This window comes from Dama dama, chromosome 6 (assembly GCF_033118175.1).
Source record: "Dama dama isolate Ldn47 chromosome 6, ASM3311817v1, whole genome shotgun sequence".
NCBI classification, from domain to species: domain Eukaryota; kingdom Metazoa; phylum Chordata; class Mammalia; order Artiodactyla; family Cervidae; genus Dama; species Dama dama.
The window spans coordinates 29404132-29425641 of NC_083686.1; the positions used below are offsets into that span (position 1 = coordinate 29404132).

The 21510-nt window shown below is 39.6% G+C and overlaps 1 protein-coding gene across 3 annotated transcripts in view; it reads right to left on the reverse strand.

The window, feature by feature from the left end:
* Positions 1-21510, reverse strand: part of SLC4A4 (solute carrier family 4 member 4) — a 355228-nt gene that overhangs the window by 79173 nt on the left and 254545 nt on the right. For all 3 annotated transcript variants that reach the window (XM_061145831.1, XM_061145832.1, XM_061145830.1), the window contains exons 12-13: positions 20215-20389; positions 4627-4760 (exon numbers count right to left, since the gene is read on the reverse strand). In XM_061145831.1, the coding sequence (XP_061001814.1) occupies positions 4627-4760; positions 20215-20389 (309 nt within the window). The remainder of the gene's footprint in view (positions 1-4626; positions 4761-20214; positions 20390-21510) is intronic.

A 21510-nucleotide genomic window follows, 5' to 3' on the forward strand; every position in this document is an offset into this window, starting at 1 on the left:
TGAGCTACCAGGGAAGCCCCAGCACGTGGTAGAGTGGGCCTTAAAGTCACTGTCCTTTATTTCCTTCTTATCAAATCACACACATTGGAATACATTACCAAAGCAGGAGATTAGTAACACTTGGGTAGAAAGTTATCTTCTACAGATTTCCCAAAATCTTTCTAAAGACATCTTTGGCATTCCTTTCACAGTTCCCTTCATGACTGGAACCTCAGTATTTAATCCTATCATGTCTTTCTGAGATAAGTAGACTCTAGAAAAAGCTAAATTCTAGGAATTTACACTATAATTTACATTATCACACAATGAGTCAGAACCTAGAAACAGTTTTATTACTTCTGAGTCAACAGACATTTTCCTTAAAATAAAGTTTTAAACAATTACCTAGTTTTGCTTTCCTAACAAGATTAAAGTTAGAACAATCTTAATGTGTTCTAAGAATGCTAATGTTTGTTTACAGAACTGATGTTTACAGGAAAGGATAAGAAATAATCTAGTCATCAGCTAATGGTCAGGTACACTATCAGTTTGAGTACAAAAGGGAAAAATGTATAAACTTGAATCTTAGGACCTAAACAGGATACCCAAAACAGCTCTTCTAAAATACTTAAATACTCCCAGAGTGTCTCTGTAAGAATAACCCAAATAAATTCACTAATACCAATCACTCCATTAGGAAAGTGATATGTTTACAGCAGCAAGAAGAAAGAGGAATAAAAGATGAGAAACCAAAATAACAACAAAAAAAAAAAAGATGAGAAACCTTAAACAAGCCGATCAACAGTAATGACTACAATAAAAGGCAATGTTAATGTCCAATAAGACTATCAGGCCCCTTGGTGCCAAGTTTAAATAGCAATTAAATTATAAAAAGTTATAAGCTATAGAAAGGAAATGACAGTAGAGACCAAAGAAACTATGGTGAGTTAGAAGGACAAAATCAGTGTACATTTTTTTGATAATACTCAACGTTTCTAGAGATTTACAAGATAGTTTTGAGCAGCATAAACCCAAGGGTACAAGAAAACAGAAGAACTAACCTTCGAAGCATGTTTCAGAAATCAGTCACTGACAAATATAAACTCCCGAAACTGAATGAACAAACCCCAGTACTTAATAGAAGATGATAATAATTTGAAGGCCTACAAGTAAACTGCTCAAATAATATAAGAAACAAATTAATAAATAACCCAATGTCAAGCAGGATAAAATCCAACTTTAATCATGAAGTTTCTATATGACTTAGGCCACACTGCTTAAACTCTCTTCAGATTTCTCCCAGAAGAAAAGGAAAAGGAATCCAATTCTCTATCATTGGGATTGTTGTTTATTTGCTAAATCATGCCCAACTCTTTTCCAACTCAATGGATGGTAGCCCACCAGGCTCCTCTGTCCATGGGATTCCCCAGGCAAGAATACTGAAATGGGTTGCCTTTTCCTTCTCCAGGGAATCTTCCTGACTTAAGGATCAAACCCATGCCTCCTGCATTGGCAGGCAGGTTCTTTACCACTGAGCCAGGAGGGAAGCCCTTTGTTGAAATACAGTGTGTAAAAATAGTTCAAAAGAGACGGCAGAACTGCAGAAACAAAACTATGTGTGTTTTGGAAAGTTGTGAGCTGTTCTTTCATTTTGTTACTAATTTTAAAAAGTGACAGCATGTCATTCATATGCCTTTTTATGGTTCTCCAGTTGATAAGGCAAATATTAAATCCTGTATTCCAAGTCAGAGATAAATCTGTGGATTATCTGGAGTGACTGTTTGAGTCCACTAAACTCACAAAACAAGGATTTATCTATTTCTCAAAAAAATAAAGAAGGTAAAATATGATGGGGAAAACCTGGGCAAAAGATAGTAAAACACTTTCTTTACTGAAGGACTTAGCAGATCCCTTAGCAAACTGAAGGGTAAAGTGAATTATCAATAGGAGGATATAATAAATAATGTAAGCATTTCCTAGAATTACTGGAGTCACAGATTTTTCTTTTATCATTGAGAATTTAATGGAACTAGTAAATGATCAAAACACACTTTGGGAAACAGTGGTCTGTACAAATACTCTGTATCTAGACATGTCAGCACTGCTATTACCATATATAAGGAAATGATATAGCATTGTGAATAAAAGAATAAGGTTTGCCACCTAAGTGTCGTATGTTACTCGGTGATGGATTTAAAGCACAGTTTTTCAAATGCTTTTTGTTGCTTTATAACTATTTTCAAATAAATCACTTGAAACTATGTTTAAGTTTCCAATTTTGATGAAACAGAAGGGAAAATGAGAAAGGAACTTGTTCAGCAAAAGGAAATAATCTTGATCCTACAATTACCTAAAGCAAACCAGGGTGCACACATTTTCTGTAGATTAAGGCTCTGATCACATTGTACACAATAAATCTTTCTACAAAGGTTGCACTGCAAAGGTTGCACATTTGTCCCTGTTTATAGTACATGCTTGTTTAATCTTCCCACAAAGGCTTTCTTGTCTCACACGATGTTTTCTTAAACATATAAAAACTGTTTGACTCTTTCTGTAAACTGACAGGGGCAGAATTTTTTCCAGTGGTCTCCTGAGAATTGTAATGGAGGAATTTGGGGTAATGATCTACAGAGAACATAACACTACTTAAAATCTGAAGCTTTAAATGCTTGGAAGACCTTCAATTTTTCCCCTCAACCCAATTTTCAAAACTCTAGTTTGAAATTCTCATTCCCTCCTCTCTCGTGATCACTTTTGACAGCATACCTGGTTTCTTTTTTTTTTTTTTTTTCCTTTTAATAATTGTTATCCCTCTAAGTTCATTTTTTAAGGTTTTATTTATCCATTTATTGGTTATTTATGACTGCACTTCTCTAGTTGGGGAGCCCAGGCTCCAGGCACGTGGAATTAGTTGTTGTTCATGGGCTTAGTCGCTCCAAGGCATGTGGGGTCTTCCTGGACTACGGATTCAACTCGTGTGCCCTGCATGGGCAAGCAGATTCTTAACCATTGGAACACCAGGGAAGTCTCCACACAATTGCAAAGCCTACTATTTGAGTCCTTAAGTCTACGAGGCATTAAGTGGGTAATAACATTTCTCACATTAAAATCCTAAAACCGTGTAACGGTAGAGGTATATGGAAATTCCAACAAGGAATGCTAGCAAGCCATATGAAGTTCTGCAATCTATCTGTGGACTGAGATCTGCCAGTAAAGGCAGTTCTCTCTCAGAGGTATCAAGTTCATTAGAAAGAAGCTGGAATTCCCAATTTGATTTTGAAGCCATTTGTGCACTAATGCGGCTATTTAGATAATTTGGTTAATTCAATTTTCCACATCTTAAAATGATCCATCAATTTCTAAAAGAAAATACTGGTACCACAACTGCCAAGCCCATTAGCAATATCTAGTGATTCCACAAGAGCTTAGGCTCTGCAGTCACAAAGCAGGGATTCAAATCCCCGCCCTGCCAATAACTGGCTGATGCAAGCTTCAGCAATTTATTACCCACTCTGTGCCTGCTTTCTCATCGATAAAACAGGATACAGTTCCTACTTCACAGGACTGCTGCAAGAAATAAATGAGGCAGTACGTGTAATGCATTTAGGACAATACTTGGAACATGGCCAAGCACTCAATAAATGTCAGCTGTTACTCAGCTGATTCTGGAACTCTATCATTAGTTAAGAACACAGGAGCGGATAGGAGCAATGGACCACGGGAGCACCCGGCCTCTTTCATAGACAAGCTATGTCACCTTGAACAAGTCACTTCACTTCTCTAATGTCAGTCAGGATCATAGCAGGAAACAGAAGGCAACCTCAGATGGGATTCTGAGGAAAAACTTTCACAATGTGAACTATTTACAGAGGAATGAGTAACAGCAATGGCAAGGTTCTCGGTGACTAGAGATGTCACGAAGCCATTTCTGCCCGCCCCCGTCCCCCCAGCTTAGAAAGGCCAAGGAAAGAACAGTCACCAGAGGCTGGTGAGGGCAGAGCCAGGGTGGAGGAGCCACCGGATGGAACAAGCCGCTGCCAGGCTGCCCGGGAGAGCAGTGGCTGAGCGGGGCAGGGGAAGCAGACACCCCCTGACCTCTCTGCCTTCCCGAGCTCCTGAGGCTCTGCTCTAGCCAAACCCAACAGGAAGCCAGAGGGCAGAGGAGCCTGTGTGCTGGGGTCCACCGGGGTGCAAAGCAGGACAATGAGGCAGAGTAAACTGGGGGCGGAGGAGAGGTTATGCGACAGAGAGATCTCCACTGAATCAAATGTTAGCACCTGCTGGGGGGCTTAATCTCTGAGGGCCTCTCAATCTCCAGATGCTACAAGTTCCAAATTCCACTTAACTAATATTCTGAGTGGGCTTCCCCGGTGGCGCAGACAGTAAAGAACCCACGGGCAATGCAGGAGACCTGGGTCTGATCCCTGGGTCACACAGATCCTCTGGAGAAGGACGTGGCAACCCACTCCAGTATCCTCGCCTGGAGAATCCCATGGACAGAGAAGCCTGGTGGTCTATAGTCCATGGGGTTGCAGAGAGTCGGATACAACTGAGGAACTTTCAATTCACTGTTCTGTGCTCTGTCTAGACTGTGAATGTTCTACAACTCAACAACTCTAATTTATAACTTGATATCTATATACATACTTGCTGAAATTAAATAGAAGCCTCTCAAAAACGAGAACAGGTCCCGTGCTGCTCAAAATAGTCAGTGGTTGACCAGCAAAGAGGCAGAAGATGGCTCCGGAGACAGCGGTGCCCAGGAAGCTCTCCAACACGCCCTAATAGGAAGAAAACAGAGGTGTTAACAGAAACATGCCTTCTTTCTTTCAGTTGTGACATCACCAGCGGAACTAAAGCACATGAGCATGCTATTTTGAGGGCTGTCCCAAACACATCAAACAAATATAAAGAATATTGATTTTTACCAATATGGATACCACCTTCTACTTCACACACATATGATTTAGCCATTCCTGCCTATTCCAAGGGTTGAACTGCTCCTAAGTACTATAATGACTGTAATGACTAGCAGTTGACTACAGAAGGCAAAGGGTGACTCCAATACTCTTTAAAAAAATATTCATTGATGCTTCCATACATAAAATCACACTATACAATCCCACCAAGTGTCTAGAAGTGATTTAGTACTTCTGGAGTTGTTCTCTCTGTGGGTACTTTCAATGTTTTAGCTGAATTTCACTTCGCACATAGCAGGTACTTATAACTAGCTACATTTTATGCACAACAGCTATTTTCTACAGAGGAAAGCTTTTTAAGAGGAAAGGAGAGCAAAGAGAATAGAAGAAAATGATCTGCCTTCTATCCTGCAGTCTCTAAGACATCAATTCCAAAAAATATTCTACTGCATATTCATTGTCCAGTGTAAATATACACAAGAGCCTCAAATTACTTTCTCTCTAGAAGTAATAAACATGTGGAGACATGAGTAACTAAATCTTTGTGGCCACATTGCCCCATAGATGTATCTCTGAGAATCAACCCATTATTGCCCCTTAGCATAAGAACAAAGGATTATAAATATACATATATACATACACACATATATAATATCATATAATCATATAATGTATACATATAATGTAATTATTATAAAGAAATTGGTCTTTTAAAATTGATTTACAGAACTTTAAGTGCTATCCCAACTAAAAAGCCATCCCAAAAGACTCTTATTAACATGATTACTTGAAATAGTTTTTTGTGTGGCTTTAGAGCTAGTAATGTTCTCTTCAGAATGACATTAACAATAGTACATCCTTCTCTTTTAAAGGGTAGGATTCAACTGTGAAAACACAAAAATCCTTTAGCACAGCACTATGTAATAATGAGGTTGGGGTGGAGATGGCATAAAAAAGCAAGCGTTGACAAGTAAAAAGACTAGCTCCTGACACAGTGTCCAGACACATTCTAAATACCTCAGTACACCTACTTTTGCCCAAGATGTTTAGGTCTGAAGTCTGGCAGGTGAGTGTTTCAAGAGGACCCCATTTACATAAACTTTTACTGCATGGCCGAAGGGTACCATCTTGTTATTTACAGCCTTTGCACACATAATCACTGCTTCCAGTTCATTCTTCCTAGGGGAGCAGCAAGCAGAATGATAAACAAAGCCAGTAGAACCAGGCTGCATTTATGCAGAGAAGAGAGAAAAAGGTTCCCCAGTGTCCACTAAATAGTATCAGTCTTGATCTCTTAGCCCTGAAGATATTGAGTTTCGGGGGGTTAAATGATATGCACAAATCCATGGTCACTGCGGCACAAGTCTTTGGAGTATGGTTACCTGCCCAACTACTACTACATCCTTGGAAAGGGAAAAGGTATGCATGTGGCTGGGATTTTCTCAGACTTGCACTTGTTTTTACCTCCTGTGCATTGACACTGGGCTTTTTATGTCTTTGTCATTTATCTTTTTGTGTGCGTGTGCCTTATTTTAGTGTGTGTGACATCAAAGGGCAGGGGCTGGAAGGCTCCTCATGGCAGGACAAGCCATGCTCTGGGCACAGGTGACAGGCCAAGTGTCACTACATCATTCTCTCTCAAGTATGCATGAGTGACTATTTCTCACCACTACTGCAGTATCAAACTAAAGCGCACAGCCTGGGGGTAAGAGAGAACACAGTGAAAAAAGGAGGGATATGAGATTAAGAATACTCTATTTGACTTGATGGGCTTCCCAGGTGGCTTAGCAGTAAAGAATCTGCCTGCCAATGTGGGAGATGGGGGTTTGATTTCTGGGTCTGGAAGATCCTCTGGAGGAGGAAATGGCTACCGACTCCAGTATTCTTGCCAGGAAAATCCCATGGACAGAGGAGCCCGGCAGGCTACAGTCCATAGGGTTGTAAAAGAGTTAATCGTGACCCAGTAACTAAATAACAACAACAAATTTGATTTCATGTAGCTATTAACCTCTGTGAGGGGCAAGAGCAAGGTCTCCAGCGTCGTCTGTATTTCTCTTCCCCCCATCATGCTACACACCATTCCCCACATGCTCTCCAGGTACCCAGGAAACACTAAGGGAATCTAAGAAGACGCCCAAATCACACCCTAGGTCCCACTTATCAAAGGCCAACAGCCATGATTGCTCATCCAATAAAGATAACAACTAATCTCTTCCCGAAAACAGCTTTGATTTATGGAAAGTCATGTGATTGTTAAAAAGGTAAGATTATTTTTATTTCAGTACTTGATCCTTTGCTAAGTGTTACAGTTTCCATTCTGTTGCTGACAATTTTAAAACAGAGACAGATGATTTATTATACACATTACACTGGAAACTTACTTAAACTCAGAGGTGTTTCCAGTGTTTCTGAGAAAAGAACTATTTTCACCACATTTTGACATGTTGGTCTTGACAATACAGAAATTTTAAAAAATAATCTCATGCAATGAATAACTTTAACTAGAATTTAAAGCAATTTGTAAAGTGAACTATCAAAAAAGCCTTTTTTTGATTTATTATAGTCAATGTTCATGAATATAAAAAGGAAATAATGTGTGGATGTGTGCATTTTTAATAGCTATGGCTCATAAAAACACTTCTACATCTGATTCCCCACAGAGGAACACACTCCCTAGCAATTCATGAGAATGTAATGTGCATGGCTGAACTCTGAGGGGGGCAGGATCAGGCACAGCAAAGCACTTCAGCTCCATTTCGATTCAGTTATTTTATTCCATTTCTGATCAGATGATACCCACCACACAACAGAAGAAGGAGCTAACAACTTGCCCTCAGAAAACCCAGAGACTGGACTCTGTTCTGCCACCAAAGAGCTGATGGCCTTGGGAACGTCACTTGCTGCTGCTAAGTCACTTCAGTCGTGTCCGACTCTGTGCGACCCCATACACGGCAGCCCATCAAGCTACCCCGTCCCTGGGATTCTCCAGGCAAGAACACTGGAGTGGGTTGTCATTTCCTTCTCCAATGAATGAAAGTGAAAAGTGAAAGTGAAGTCGCTCAGTTATGTCCGACTCTTAGCAACCCCATAGACCACAGCCCACCAGGCTCCTCCGTCCGTGGGATTTTCCAGGCAAGAGTACTGGAGTGGGGTGCCATTGCATTCTCCGGGGAACGTCACTTAACCTCTGTCAATTTCAGTTTCTTCATGTAGGAGGAAAACATCGAGGCATAGTTCACATACTGTACAGTATAAAAACAGACTCTGGAGTCAGATCACCTCAAGTTGACGTCCAGACTGTATACCATTTACTCTGTAATGACTTAAACAAGTTCCTTAACCTCTCTGTGCCTTATAACCTGAACATCAGATTAGAATGTGTTTATCACAGTCATTGATAGATGTGTTTTTGATGAACAGTAACATATACATCAGCCCCTGAGGCTGGGAAAGATGGAGGGCAGAAGGAGAAGAGGGCATCAGAGGATGAGATGGCCAGATGGCATCACCGAATCAATGGACATGAACTTGGGTAAACTTCAGGGACAGAGAGGCCTGTCGTGCTACAATCCGTGGGGTCGCAAAGAGCTGGACACAACATGGTGACTCAACAACGTACACATAATGAATCTACTCAGATAAGAGATGAAGAGGCTGAACTAGGCCTCGTCCAAGGTCTCCTCCAGGTGGCTCAACACAAGAGCAAGTCTTGGAGTCAGGGATATTGCAGTTTCATCTCAGGTCCACTACTTATGAACTTCTCTAAATCCTAATTCTCGCCTCTGTAAAATCAACAGCTACTTCACAGGATAATTATTTGGACTGAATATGATAATACCATATAAAAAGCTAAGAATAAAGTAGAGAGACGATAAGATGCTGGTTTTCTTTTCTTCCTGCTTCCCGTCTCCTTCTTCCCAGCCTGCCTCAATTACTTCTCTCTCCTTCAACAGAGGAAGGAGATGGAGCGTGACAGTCAATAGGAGTGACAGGAAAACATGAAGATTAGTCCTCAGACAAAAAGGGGCCAAAAGCCTCTAGATTCTCAGTGTTTCCCAGGATTCAGGTGTGCTATTCAGTCACGTCCAACTCTGCGATCCCAGGCACTGTAGCCCTCCAGGTTCCTCCATCCATGGAATTTTACAGGCAAGAGTACTGGAGTGAGTTGTCAAGTCCTACTCCAGGGCATCTTCCCAGGGATCAAACTCAGCAATCTGTGTCTCCTACATTGGCAAGTGGTTTCTTTACCACTAGCGCCACCTGGAATCCACAGAAGCCTTAGACGGCAATGTTACAGCCACTGATTTTGTTGCTTTTCATTCCTTGTGGTATCAAACATACGGAATCAACCATAATAAAACAAAATGGTTTATTTCCCTTTATAGCAATGAAGTCAAAATCCATGTGTAAAACAATTTGTGAACATTTTTCTGCTCACATGAGGGTATAACGTTAAACCCAAGATGGTCCTTGTTTTATAGAAGGGCCAAGAAAGTCAACTGAAGTCTCAGAAAGATCAAGCATAAAAGAAATTTGAGGGAGGGAGGTTCAAGAGGGAGGGGACATATGTATACCTGTGGCTGATTCATGTTGATGTATGGCAGAAACCAACACAATATCGTAAAGCAATTATCCTCTAATTACAAATAAATAAGTGTTTAAAACGTGATAAGAACACACAAAAAAGGAAGAAATCTCACCATAGGAGCAAGATTCTTTAGAAAAAAAAATCCAACTACAATTGGTAGCACCAGCTTTTTGTCTGTGTGCTACTTGTGATAAGTCAAGGCCATCACACCTGTCATGGCTAACACAAAGCAAATGCATTCAAGGACAAAACATTCAACATTTATGCTGTCAACTTTGACTTTATCGCAATTTAGTACATTTAATATCTTCATATAACACTAAAGAATGACCTTTGTTGTTTTATGTCCTTTTTATTAAGAAATGTATTACTTGGATTAATAATTAACCCCAAACTGCCTTAAAAAACAAAAGATCTTCTGTCTCTTTGACAATTATCAACCAAACAAAACGAGAAAAGAATATTTAGGGGGCAATAAATGCTAAAATATTCACCAACATTATTGTTAGATTTCAAGACTTTTAAAAAAAAAGTCTACTAACCATAAAAAGAAATTTCAGCCCGTATTGGTTGCAATCTATTGAAACTGTGTAGAATGTTGATCAATAAAATTAAACTTCTCTAGCATTTGAATCTGAAATTTAGCCAAGAAAAATGATGCAGCCTAATGACTTTTAAACATGGCCATTGGAAATAAGCAAACAAACCTGAATTACCTGCAGGAGTTTGATATCAGATCCCCAACATAAAGCCACAAGACCAAATATAAGTGATGAGATGATGCAAGTAAGTACCTAAATCAAATTTGAGTCACATGAAAAATATCTGGGAGGGTTGTTTTTGTTTGTTTTGTTTTTTGTTTTTTAGGGAAAAGAAATACTAAATTTTTATTCCCACTTTGGGCTTCCTGGGTGGCTTTGCAGTAAAGAATCTGCCTGTCAGTTCATGAGTGCTGGAGACACATGCAGGAAAGATCCCCTGGAGAAGGAGAAGAAATGGAAACCCACTCCAGTATTCTTGCCTGGGGAATCCCATGGACAGAGCCTGACGGGCTTTTGCATGGGGTTGCAAAAGAGTCAGACACGACTGAGCAACTAAACGCATCTTCACTTTGAACAACTAAGTCAGGATCTCCAAAGATCAGGTCCCAGGAATCCATAGGTTTTCAAAGTTCCCAAACTGATTTTTATATGGTCCAAATTTGAGGTGCACCCATTCAGGCAATCTTCCTTCTTCTATCAAAACAAGAACTACCTGCTAGCATGGTTAATAACCAGCAGTTACACAGACCATTCATCTACACTAGGAAGGAAGACTGGATATACAACCCTCATTTTTTACTTCACCTGTGTAGCTACAGACTATAAATCAGTGATTTCTCTCCTGACAGATCACAGCTGCCAAATCCTTAGTGCAGCATCTCTGCCTAAAACTGCTCTGTCGTCATAAACAGGATTTCTGTTTACACTGCCCAGCGGGAACAGAAAAAAGGAGGCAAGACTTGAAAAACAAATTATCTCTCTGCTTGAAGAACAGTATGAGCCAAAATCTCTACTAAAGAGCTTCAGTTCCAAGTCCAATAGAATGGATAGCAAGAAAGGGAGGCTTTACAATATTGTTTTGTTTGAAGAACTGTGAATACGTATCTAGATCCTCTGAAGTGTCCAAACATCAAATACCAGTATAACTTTACACAAAAATTAAGTCCAGATGGATGAAAAATGTAAATGAAAACATAAAAGAACTAAGATATGTGGGTAAATATTTTTCTAATCTTGGGGTGGGAAAACTGCTCTAAATATATCATGAATATAAGAAACTATAAAAGACTGAAGATTTTGACTACATAAGAATTGAGGTCTTGGCGCCTGCGCCGTGCGTCCCGGCGCTCGCGGGCCGAGTGCGGGAAGCTGGTGGGCGGCGCCGCAAAAAAAACAAACAAAAAAAAAGAATTGAGGTCTTTACAGCAAAAAAAAAAAAATCATAAATAAGATTAAAAGACATATAGCAGATCTAGGAAAAATATATTTGTGATACTTCTGACAAGCAAAGGGAAAATCTCCTTATTATACAGAGAGTTCTTATAAGTCAATGAGAAAAAAAGAATGCCCCAAAGAGAAATATCCCAAGTGTACAAATATAAAGACACACATGTAAGCAATAAGTACGCAAGGATGTTACCTCTCACTAAAAATCAAAGAAATGTAAATGGAATAAAAATGATCCATCACGTAAGTAAGCAATAAGTATGCAAGGATGTTACCTCTCAGTAAAAATCAAAGAAATGTAAATGGAATAAAAAATGAGCCGTCATTTTTAAGCCACAGAATGACAAAAATGAGAATATGAGACAAATCCTGTTTTTGCAAGAAAGTGAGCAAGCCAGCTCTCTTGTCCATTACTGGTAGAAGTTTAAATCAGTATACCTTTGTGGAGTGTAATCTGAAATCAATATCAAAAATAAAATAAGTATATACTGCCATCACATTCTGTTAAAAATTTAGCTAAAGAGGTAATGACAAAGAAGGAAAGTGGAGTTTAGCACCAAGACTGTTTACCAATTAAAAGGCTGAAAAAAAACTAAAAGTCCACTAAAAGAGAATTTATTAAGCAAATCACAGCACGTACACCATGTGTATAAAGAAATGCAGCCATTAAAAATACTGTGTTCAAGACCCACATTGAGGTGGAAAGATTTTCTTGAAATGCTAGTTACACAGATGATCGCATATATGATCTCATTTACAGAAAATCCTGTACAGTGATCTGTTTACACAAGCATTGCAAGACACACAGAAAGATATTCATGAACAGGTTAATAATGGTTACTCCTGAGTCATGGATTTAAGGGCAAAACGATCTTCTATGCAGTGTTTCTGTACTATTTGAATTTCGTACAATGCTTAATTTTATCTTATTCAAAACAAAGCTATTTCAAAATGATTTCAAGCTAAATACAAAATATTTTTTAGAATTTAGCATTGTTTGGGATCTTCACCGCTGCTCAAATGACCATAATTTTCTGACCACCAGGAAAACAGAGTTGACAGAGGTCATTCACATGGAAAAAACCACCAAATAGGTTTCTGCTAAATGGAATTTGGTAAAACAAAAAAACAAAGTTCAATCAAACAGGTTTCATTCAAAACTTATACATAAAATGAAGCAAATTATCTAAAGTTAAAGTTTCTTCCAGGGAAAAGGAATGACTAATATACCCTGGAGGCAAGTAAACAGCACAGTGCCCTTTACTTTGTAACTGAATACACACTTATTGTTTTCTTACCAACACATCCTAATTGGATCATTCCAACAGACAACCCTGCCCAAACTGGAATATGTTTCTGGTGCAGATGAACACGTCACCTTAACATTCAGGGAAGATGAAATTATTATATAGTCTTCATGCAGTAACTATCAGTTGCTTTAATCCTGCCGTTACAAACTGTGCATGATGCTTCATAAAGAAGTGTCTATCTTATTGAGGAACATCATATATGAGTAAGAAATGATACATTTCCAACTTAAGCAGATTGATCCAATATTCTCAGCACAGCAGTATGTTAAAATAAAGCCTCAAAGTTGGAGATGCCAAATTTATATTTATAAATGTTCCTTATTATGAAACAAGTTCCCTTAAAATGTGCTCTGTTAGGCTCCATAAATATCACAAAATTCAACAAATTCTAAAATCCTAAAAATCTGTCTTCTTTTACTAAAAGGTTTGTGAAAATAGGATTATATTTATTCTTGAAAAAAATTTAAATGACTTTCTTCACTCAGTCTTCACTCTAGACTGTACTCAGTCATTCATAACCAACAACAGTTGATTTAAAAGAAAGCACTTCTCTGTGTTGCATAAACTAAGGACAGCTTTTAAATAACAAAGACTTGCCACAAAGTATCAAAACAATGTCCCTTATATCAGTATCTTACCCATAGACTAACCTATCCATAAATATTTGTTAAATCGACATTTACCAATTTAATTAATAGAACAGTACACCCACTTGGCAACCAAGAATATAAATCTAATGCAATGAGTTCACATGCATGGTCACAAGAGACTTTAGTTGTGGAAAGGACATGTTTTTAGGATAGCGAAGATAAAAACCCTGATTTTTACTTAACAGTATGGCAGGGCTCAGTGGTAAAGAACCCACCTGCCAATGCAGGAGACATGAATTCAGTCCCCGGGGTCAGGAAGAGCCCCTGGAGGAGGAAATTGCAACGCACTCCAGTATTCGGGATTCCCTGGTGGTTCAGACGGTAAAGCGTCTGCCCGAAATGCGGGAGACCGGGGTTTGATCCCTGGGTTGGGAAGATCCCCTGGAAAAGGAAATGGCAACCCACTGCATTACTCTTGCCCAGAAAATTCCATGGATGGAGGAGCCTGGTGGGCTACAGTCCATGGGGTCGCAAAGAGTCGGACACGACTGAGCGACTTCACTTTCACTTTTAGTATTCTTGCCTGGAAAATCCTATGGACAGAGGAGCCTGACAGGCTACAGTTCACAGGGCTACAAAGAGTTGGACATGACTGGGCATGTATGCATCCTCATGGCAAGGGGAGGGCTTCCCTCAGATGGTAAAGAATTTGCCTGCAATGCAGAATACACAGGTTGGATCCCTGGGCTGGGAAGATCCCATGGAGAAGAGAATGGCTACCCACTCCGGTATTCTTGCCTAGAGAATTCCATGGATAGAGGAGCCTGATGGGCTACAGTCCATGCGGTCACAAAGTGTCAGACATGATGGAGGGACTAACACGCTTCCACTTCATGGCAGGGGGAACAGAGCATTATTACAGCGGAGCTTACTGAAAAGGGCAATGAGAGCACTGCATATTCTTGGACCTCAGAAAGCCAAAGCTCTAGTACTCTGTTGCTTAAGAACAGGAAACAAGCCAGGCCTAGATCCCAGAAGAAAGTAAGGTCAACTCTTGGCAAAGCAGTTCAGTTACTCCCAGAAGCCCAGGCTAAACTTTAATTGCCTACACTTAAGAAATCCATGCACACCCACTCTGGAAACCTCAGAGTCCTCTCAGAGAAGCATGATAGCTCAAATGTATGTGGCAAGCTGGAGAATTCATACAGCTATCTATGCTGCCATTATAATTTGATTATATCTGGAGAAAGTTCCAGAAAAACATCTACTTCTGCTTTATTGACTACACCAAAGCCTTTGACTAAGAGAAAGTGAAAGCAAAAGTCGCTCAGTCATGTCCGACTCTTTGCGACCCCATGGACTATACAGTCCATGGAATTCTCTAGGCCAGAATACTGGAGCGGGTAGCCTTTCCCTTCTCCAGGGCATCTTCCCAACCCAGGGGTCGAACGCAGATCTCCTGCATTACAGGTGGATTCTTTACCAGCTGAGTCACAAGGGATCACAACAAACTGTGGAAAATTCTTCAAGAGATGGGACTATGAGAACACCTGACCTGCCTCCTGAGACATCTGTATGCAGGTCAAGAAGCAGCTAGTTGAACTGGACATGGAACAACAGACTGGTTCCAAATTAGGAAAGGATATGTCAAAGCTGTATATTGTCACCCTGCTTATATAATTTACATGTGAAATGCCAGGCTGGATGAAGCACAAGCTGGAATCAAGACTGCTGGGAGAAATATCAATAACCTCAGATATGCAGATGACACAACCTGCAGAAAGCAAAGAAGAACTAAAGAGCCTTTTGATGAAAGTGAAAAAAGAGAGTGAAAAAGTTGGCTTAAAACTCAACATTCAGAAAACCAAGATCATCATGGCATCTGGTCCCATCACTTCATGGCAAATAAATAATGGAAACCCTGAGAGACTTTATTTTCCTGGGATCCAAAATCACTGCTGATGGTGACTGTAGCCATGAAATTAAAAGATGCTTACTCCTTGGAAGAAAAGCTATGACCAACCTAGACAGCATATTAAAAAGCAGAGACATTACTTTGCCAACAAAGGTGCACCTTGTCAAAGCTATGGTTTTTCCAGTGGTCATGTATGGATGTTGAGAGTTGGACTATAAAGAAAGCTGAGCGCGTAAGAATTGATGCTTTTGAACTGTGGTGTTGGAGTAGATTCTTGAGAGTCCCTTGGACTGCAAAGAGATCCAACCAGGTCATCCTAAAGGAAATCAGTACTGAATATTCATTGGAAGGACTGATGCTGAAGCTGAAACTCCAATACTTTGGCCACCTAATGTGAAGAACTGATTCATCGGAAAAGACCCCGATGCTGGGAAAGATTGAAGGTGGGAGGAGAAGAGGCCGACAGAGGATGAGATGGTTGGATGGCATCACTGACTCAATGGACATGAGTTTGAGTCAATTCCAGGAGTTGGTGATGGACAGGAAAGCCTGGCGTGCTGCAGTCCAAGGGGTCACAAAGAGTTGGACATGACTAAGTGACTGAACTGAACTGACTGGAGCCTCTGGAGCCTCAACTGATTTATTCTGAACACAGTTCCATGGGAAATGATCCATATGCCTCCCAAGATTTGCTTCAAAATAGGTGTGTGCATAGGTATATACACAAACACACACACACATAATGTGATATTTATATCATTACATATATATGTGTGATTATTGAATTTATATAACTGAGAATGTATGTATATTTCTTCTCTGAAATGAATGCTTAAATGTAAATTCCTGTCATTGAGTAGGCAAGACCTCCTGAAGAGAAGTTGGCAGAAGAGTTTGCTTCAACAACACCAGTGTGGGTGACTCATTCATGTTTTCACAACATGCTTCTGCCCAGCATCCATGTCTATTTGTAGCCTCACAATAAAGGTCCTACGTGAACGTCTCTCAGCTGCCCGCCTCTAAAAGCAAGGACACTGTACCCGGTTGACTCATTTGAGCTGCCTGTGCTTTTGCGAATAACCCACTGCCACATTTATGAAGGCATGTGATATAACTGAAGATTATTTCAGGCTGTGCCAGTGCTTTTCTGCTCAGTCCTGATCTAGTGTTTAGAAAGTTTAGTGAAGAAAGAAGATTTCACCCATTTAAATAAGTCCACTACAGACCACTACTGGTATCTCTGGGGGGCATAAAAAAGATTGCCTTATCAACTGTAGATCGCAAATTCCATCAGAATAGGGATTCTTAGCTACTTTGGTCATGTTATCTGTATCCCCAGCACTTAAAATAATGCCTGGTACACACTAGACACACAATAAATATTCACAAAGGAATGTATCAACGTCTGCCTTAGACTGGTAAAATAATCTGGGCCTTGACACCAAATCCACAAAGTATTTTCTTTTCCTGATGCCAAATCAAGAAGACATTTACTGCCAGAGCATCAAGACCTCTGTATAAGATGTCCAACACGAAGCGATGGTCAACATCACTAATTATTAAAGAAATGCAAACCAAAACTACAGTGAGACTTTCACCTCACACTGGTCAGAATGGCTGTCATTTAAAAAGTCTACAAATAACAAATACTAGAAAGGGTACGGAGAAAATGGAACCCTCTTACACTGTTAGTGGGAATGTAAACTGTGCAACACTGTGGAAAACAGTATGCAGGTTCCTCAAAAAATTAGGAACAGAGTTGACACATGATCCAGCAATCCCACTCCTGGGCATATATTTAGCAAAAAAAAAAAAAATGTAATTCCGAAAAGATGCATGCACCCCAATGTTCATATTGCAAAAAACACCTCTGTATGTTAAAGAATATACCCTTTCAGTTTTGAGAGAGTCGTCAACATATTAAATTCACCTTATTCCCTGGTCTTCAAAATAGATAAAACCAATAGATACACCCATCTAAGTCATCTTCCACTGCAAGAAAACCTAATTAGATGACTATAAGCAAAATTTTTCCATATTTAAATTCTAGGATATGTAAAATTACTATATAACTATTGAGTTGGGTATGCGTGTGCACGCCCTAGTCAAACTATATTTACACATATTATATCAAAAAAACCATTGAATCTATGAACTTATTTACTAACAGCATCATTCCACCCGAAAGAAATTGATATGAAAGCATTCTGTTCAAGAAATATCTATTAACGATCATTAATTTTTTAACCCCTGTTTTTCAATGTTTCTGCCACCCACTGAAAGTACCAAATTGTAGTATTTCATCAACATATTTCTTAAAACAAAAAAGTCTTCAGAAATGACATGGACTAAATATATGTATATATGAGTGTTAAATATATCCAATACTATTTTCATTCAGAAAAAGTTTAAAAAAAAACAAATTCAGTTTCAGTGAAATTATCCATGGAGGTTACATAATTTACTGATACAATGGTCCATTATGTCTGACAAATTATCCTCATAGGTTTCAATTAGATACTTGATTAAGTCAACTCCCAGAAGTAACATCCAGCAAATGGTCATTTTAATGGACACTGAAAGCATTGACATTTCTCCTAAAATCTTTAGAATCCAGAAAACAGCTTACTCCACCAGCAAGGCCTTTCCCATAACACTTGTCACAGGGGAAAAACCCACAGTAACTACGTATGTTACACAACTGAATCTTTACAGAACTCGCTCATAAGCAAAATAATGTACCAGGAGGGATCAACAATAGACTTGAACAGATTTCTCTCTCTGATGCAACTTTATAAAGCTAAGTCTCATGAAGTTGAAGAGTTCTATTCAGCTTAAAAAGGCAAAAGGCTAACACATAGGAAGTGTCATTATGTCTCCATCTCAATAAGAACATTAAAAAAAAAAAATGTTGAAAAATTATCTTCACCAGAAAGTCTCTCTATATTGTGCAAGACAGAAGGAGGTTTCGTTCTTGCTGCCCTTTCAAAATCACAGCTTTCTGTGATTTTTCTTAAAATATTGTTCGGTCGCTCAGTTGTGTCCAACTCTTTGCGACTCCATGGATTGCAGCATGCCAGGCTTCCCTGTCCTTCACTTAACACGAGGTTGCCTGTATTATCTTCTTCGTGCTGGCCTCAGGGTACTTCCCCAGTGCCTTTTTCCCCCACTTTCTTCTTTTGAATGATGTATTTTAATTATCATTAGACTTTCATTTAGATGAAGAAATATCACGCAATTTGAATTCAGAACAGATTTTGTAGCAATATCATTACTGACTTACTGTTACATTTACTCATTTTTGTCTATGAACGAGGAAAAAGGGGAAGACACTCTCTCTGTATACTTCATCTCCGTGTCTACAACGCTTGGCTTCTCTTCCCCACACTTGGGAATACACAGCTAAGTGCTTTCTGGCCAGCACAATGTAATTTTTTAAATGTTAAAAAAAAATAAAATAAAATGTTAATCACTGGCCAATATTTCAGAATCACCAGATTTCACTTAAGAATTTGAATTTCCAACCTCTCTTTGAAAATCAGAAAATGAATAATGAGTGCATATTCACATGGCAACAAGGAAAGCCAAGTGGCAACCGCTCCCTTTCAAAGGAGCAGGAGGTCACGGGAGGCATCACAGTGCCCAGCTGTGAGAAAACCCAAGCCAGCCTTGGAATAGTCATAGGGGGAGCCCCCAGCCCCACCAGCAGTCAAGTGAGGAAAGAAGCCCTCAGGCAACTCCAAACTCAGCTGCCAAAACACTGTAAGTCTACAAGGACCAAAGGGAACCAGCCACCCGAGTCCATCAACCACCAAAACCATAAGAGAGAAGGAAAAAATGGTTGTTTGAAGCCTCAGATTTGGGGGTAACATGCTATGCAGTAATAGATAAAGACTAAAAGATGAAAGTGCTCTTAACAAGTGAAATATAATTGCTTAAAGCAATGTCTCCCTTTTTGCTTGGGTCAACACAGGTGTCACAGAGCGTCTCCATATTAATTTTGTGTTTAAGCAGAAATCTAAAACATGAAATGTGCCCAGGGGAGAAAACAGATGTAGAAGAAAAGCAATCCTTTGGAAGCAGCTCTATTATTTCAAATAAGCTGGTTGGCAGCACTTATTAATGTCACATAGGTTAAACAGTAATAAGTAGTAACACAGAAGAACAGTGTTTGAAAAGGGCTTGAATCTGGTTCTTTTCAGCTTCACTCACTACTCTATACTCAGCAACTAGCACAATGCCTATTTTTTTCCATAATGATTGGATCAACTAAAAGAGGTTTTGTACATATCTTTCTGATTATGGGAATTAAAAATATCTTTCTATCACTAAAACTTCAGCTATTATGGCTACAAGAGAAGGGCAAATGCCACCTGCAAAGCAACCAAAAAAATAAGCTAGAGTCTTAATGGCTTAACGAGAGGCAGATCCAGGAATAGGAAAACCAACTGGTAGCTTTTATCCTTAAAGCTGAGTTCTTCTCACAAAGATACAAATTCAGTCTTGAGCAAAACACCCATCCTCTGCTCACATGTAGAAGGAAGCTAACCAGGCATTCCCCCAAAACTTGATACATCAAGTTTAACAGTGTGGTCCATACATTCAAGGTAATAGAAGATCGAAACCTTATACCCAGCACAAAATTAAAGCAGCTGATCTGCTTTTGCCCAAATAGAGCTATATATCCTCATTTCCTTCCCTTCTTTTCCCCACTTGTGACTCAAGCCAGATTTCATCGAGCTATTTTTGTAACTACTAAAAGGCTGGAAATACAGCAGCAGACCAGAAGCAAAGTAAAATGCAGCATCCAGCAAAAGAAAGAAAATCACGCTGAGTAACTGAAAGGCCATCTGCTTCTCGCTGAGCTGTAGGGGTGAGGAAGGCAATCTGGCTGTACTATTTGTGTCTTCCCAAACCAAACCCACCTGCATGTTGTCAGTGGCATCCCCAAGCAGTCCTCCAAAAGTGATGGCATTAGTTACAGTTGCCAGATAAATGAAGAGAATTGCTGAAAGAGCCTGAATATTTAAAGCATCATAAAAATCACTGGCAAAAAATGGTGCTTTCCTCTTTATGTCCTTAATTAATCCACCACAGAACCTGGGTAGGGAAAAAGCAAACGTGACAATGTAAAATAAAGTATCATGCAAAGAACCAAGAGATAACTTATTTAATCACAGAGAAGGTGTATTTAAAGTGTTTGAATCAGCAAGATACTATTTTAGCCCTTAAGATAAAATCAGAACACTGTAAAGGAATACATTTTCTTCTGTCTTCTTTTTGATCACCAAATTAGGCAGTCACATTCCCTAGACTGTTGGTCTTTAGATGAGAGTGAATTGTGTAGATGAATTCGGTGTCAGTGTCTAAAGGAAAACATCCCAACGTGTGAGCCAATCATATAAGGCCCTTTCTAATCTTGTCAGAACTTCCATCCCAGCCTCATTCATTCATTCACTCATTCATTCATTCCACAAACGTGTATTGGTCATTTGGGATAGGCCCAGCACTATTCTGAGTACCGGAAATACAGCAGTGAATAAGACAGGAAAAAAATACCCACCTTCATGGAGTTATTTTCCGAGTGAGGTGAACAAAATAAGTAAAATGCATGGGGCTGAAAATCAAAGGAAAAATTAAGTGGGGATCTGGGTTAAATGCTAGAGTTGCTATGGCTGAAATGTCAGAGTGGCCAGAACAGGACTCCTAACCGGTGACTTTGGGGTGAGGATCAGAAAGAATGAAGGGAGAGAGCCATGCAGATGTGTCACGGAGGAGCGTAGCAAGCTGAGCCTCCTCATGTCCACACGCAGGTCAGCTGCCTGTCACGTGTCAGCTCACTCCCTCAACCAAACCTCACTCAGCTTTCCCCATGTTGTGCCTTCTGCCTTTGATGTCCTCTCTCAGAGCTCTACAACCCCTGAAGTCTTGATCCTCCACTCATGGTAAGACTTGCACTAGGGTCTCTCACACATTCTCAGGATTATGTGTCTGTCTTAGCTGCATTCAAATGCCCTGCTTCAGTTTTCTTGCTATGTACAGACATATTGCGTGGCAGCAGACATACTGCAGACATGCAGTGCACTTAGGAAAGTTAAAATATCAAAGATTACAGTCTGATTTAATAAAGAAGTTAAATCCCAGAAATTGTATCTATAGAAAAGGAAAAGGATAGTTCTAATGGGAATAGTTTGTAAAGAACTATTCAGGGAAAAAATGGG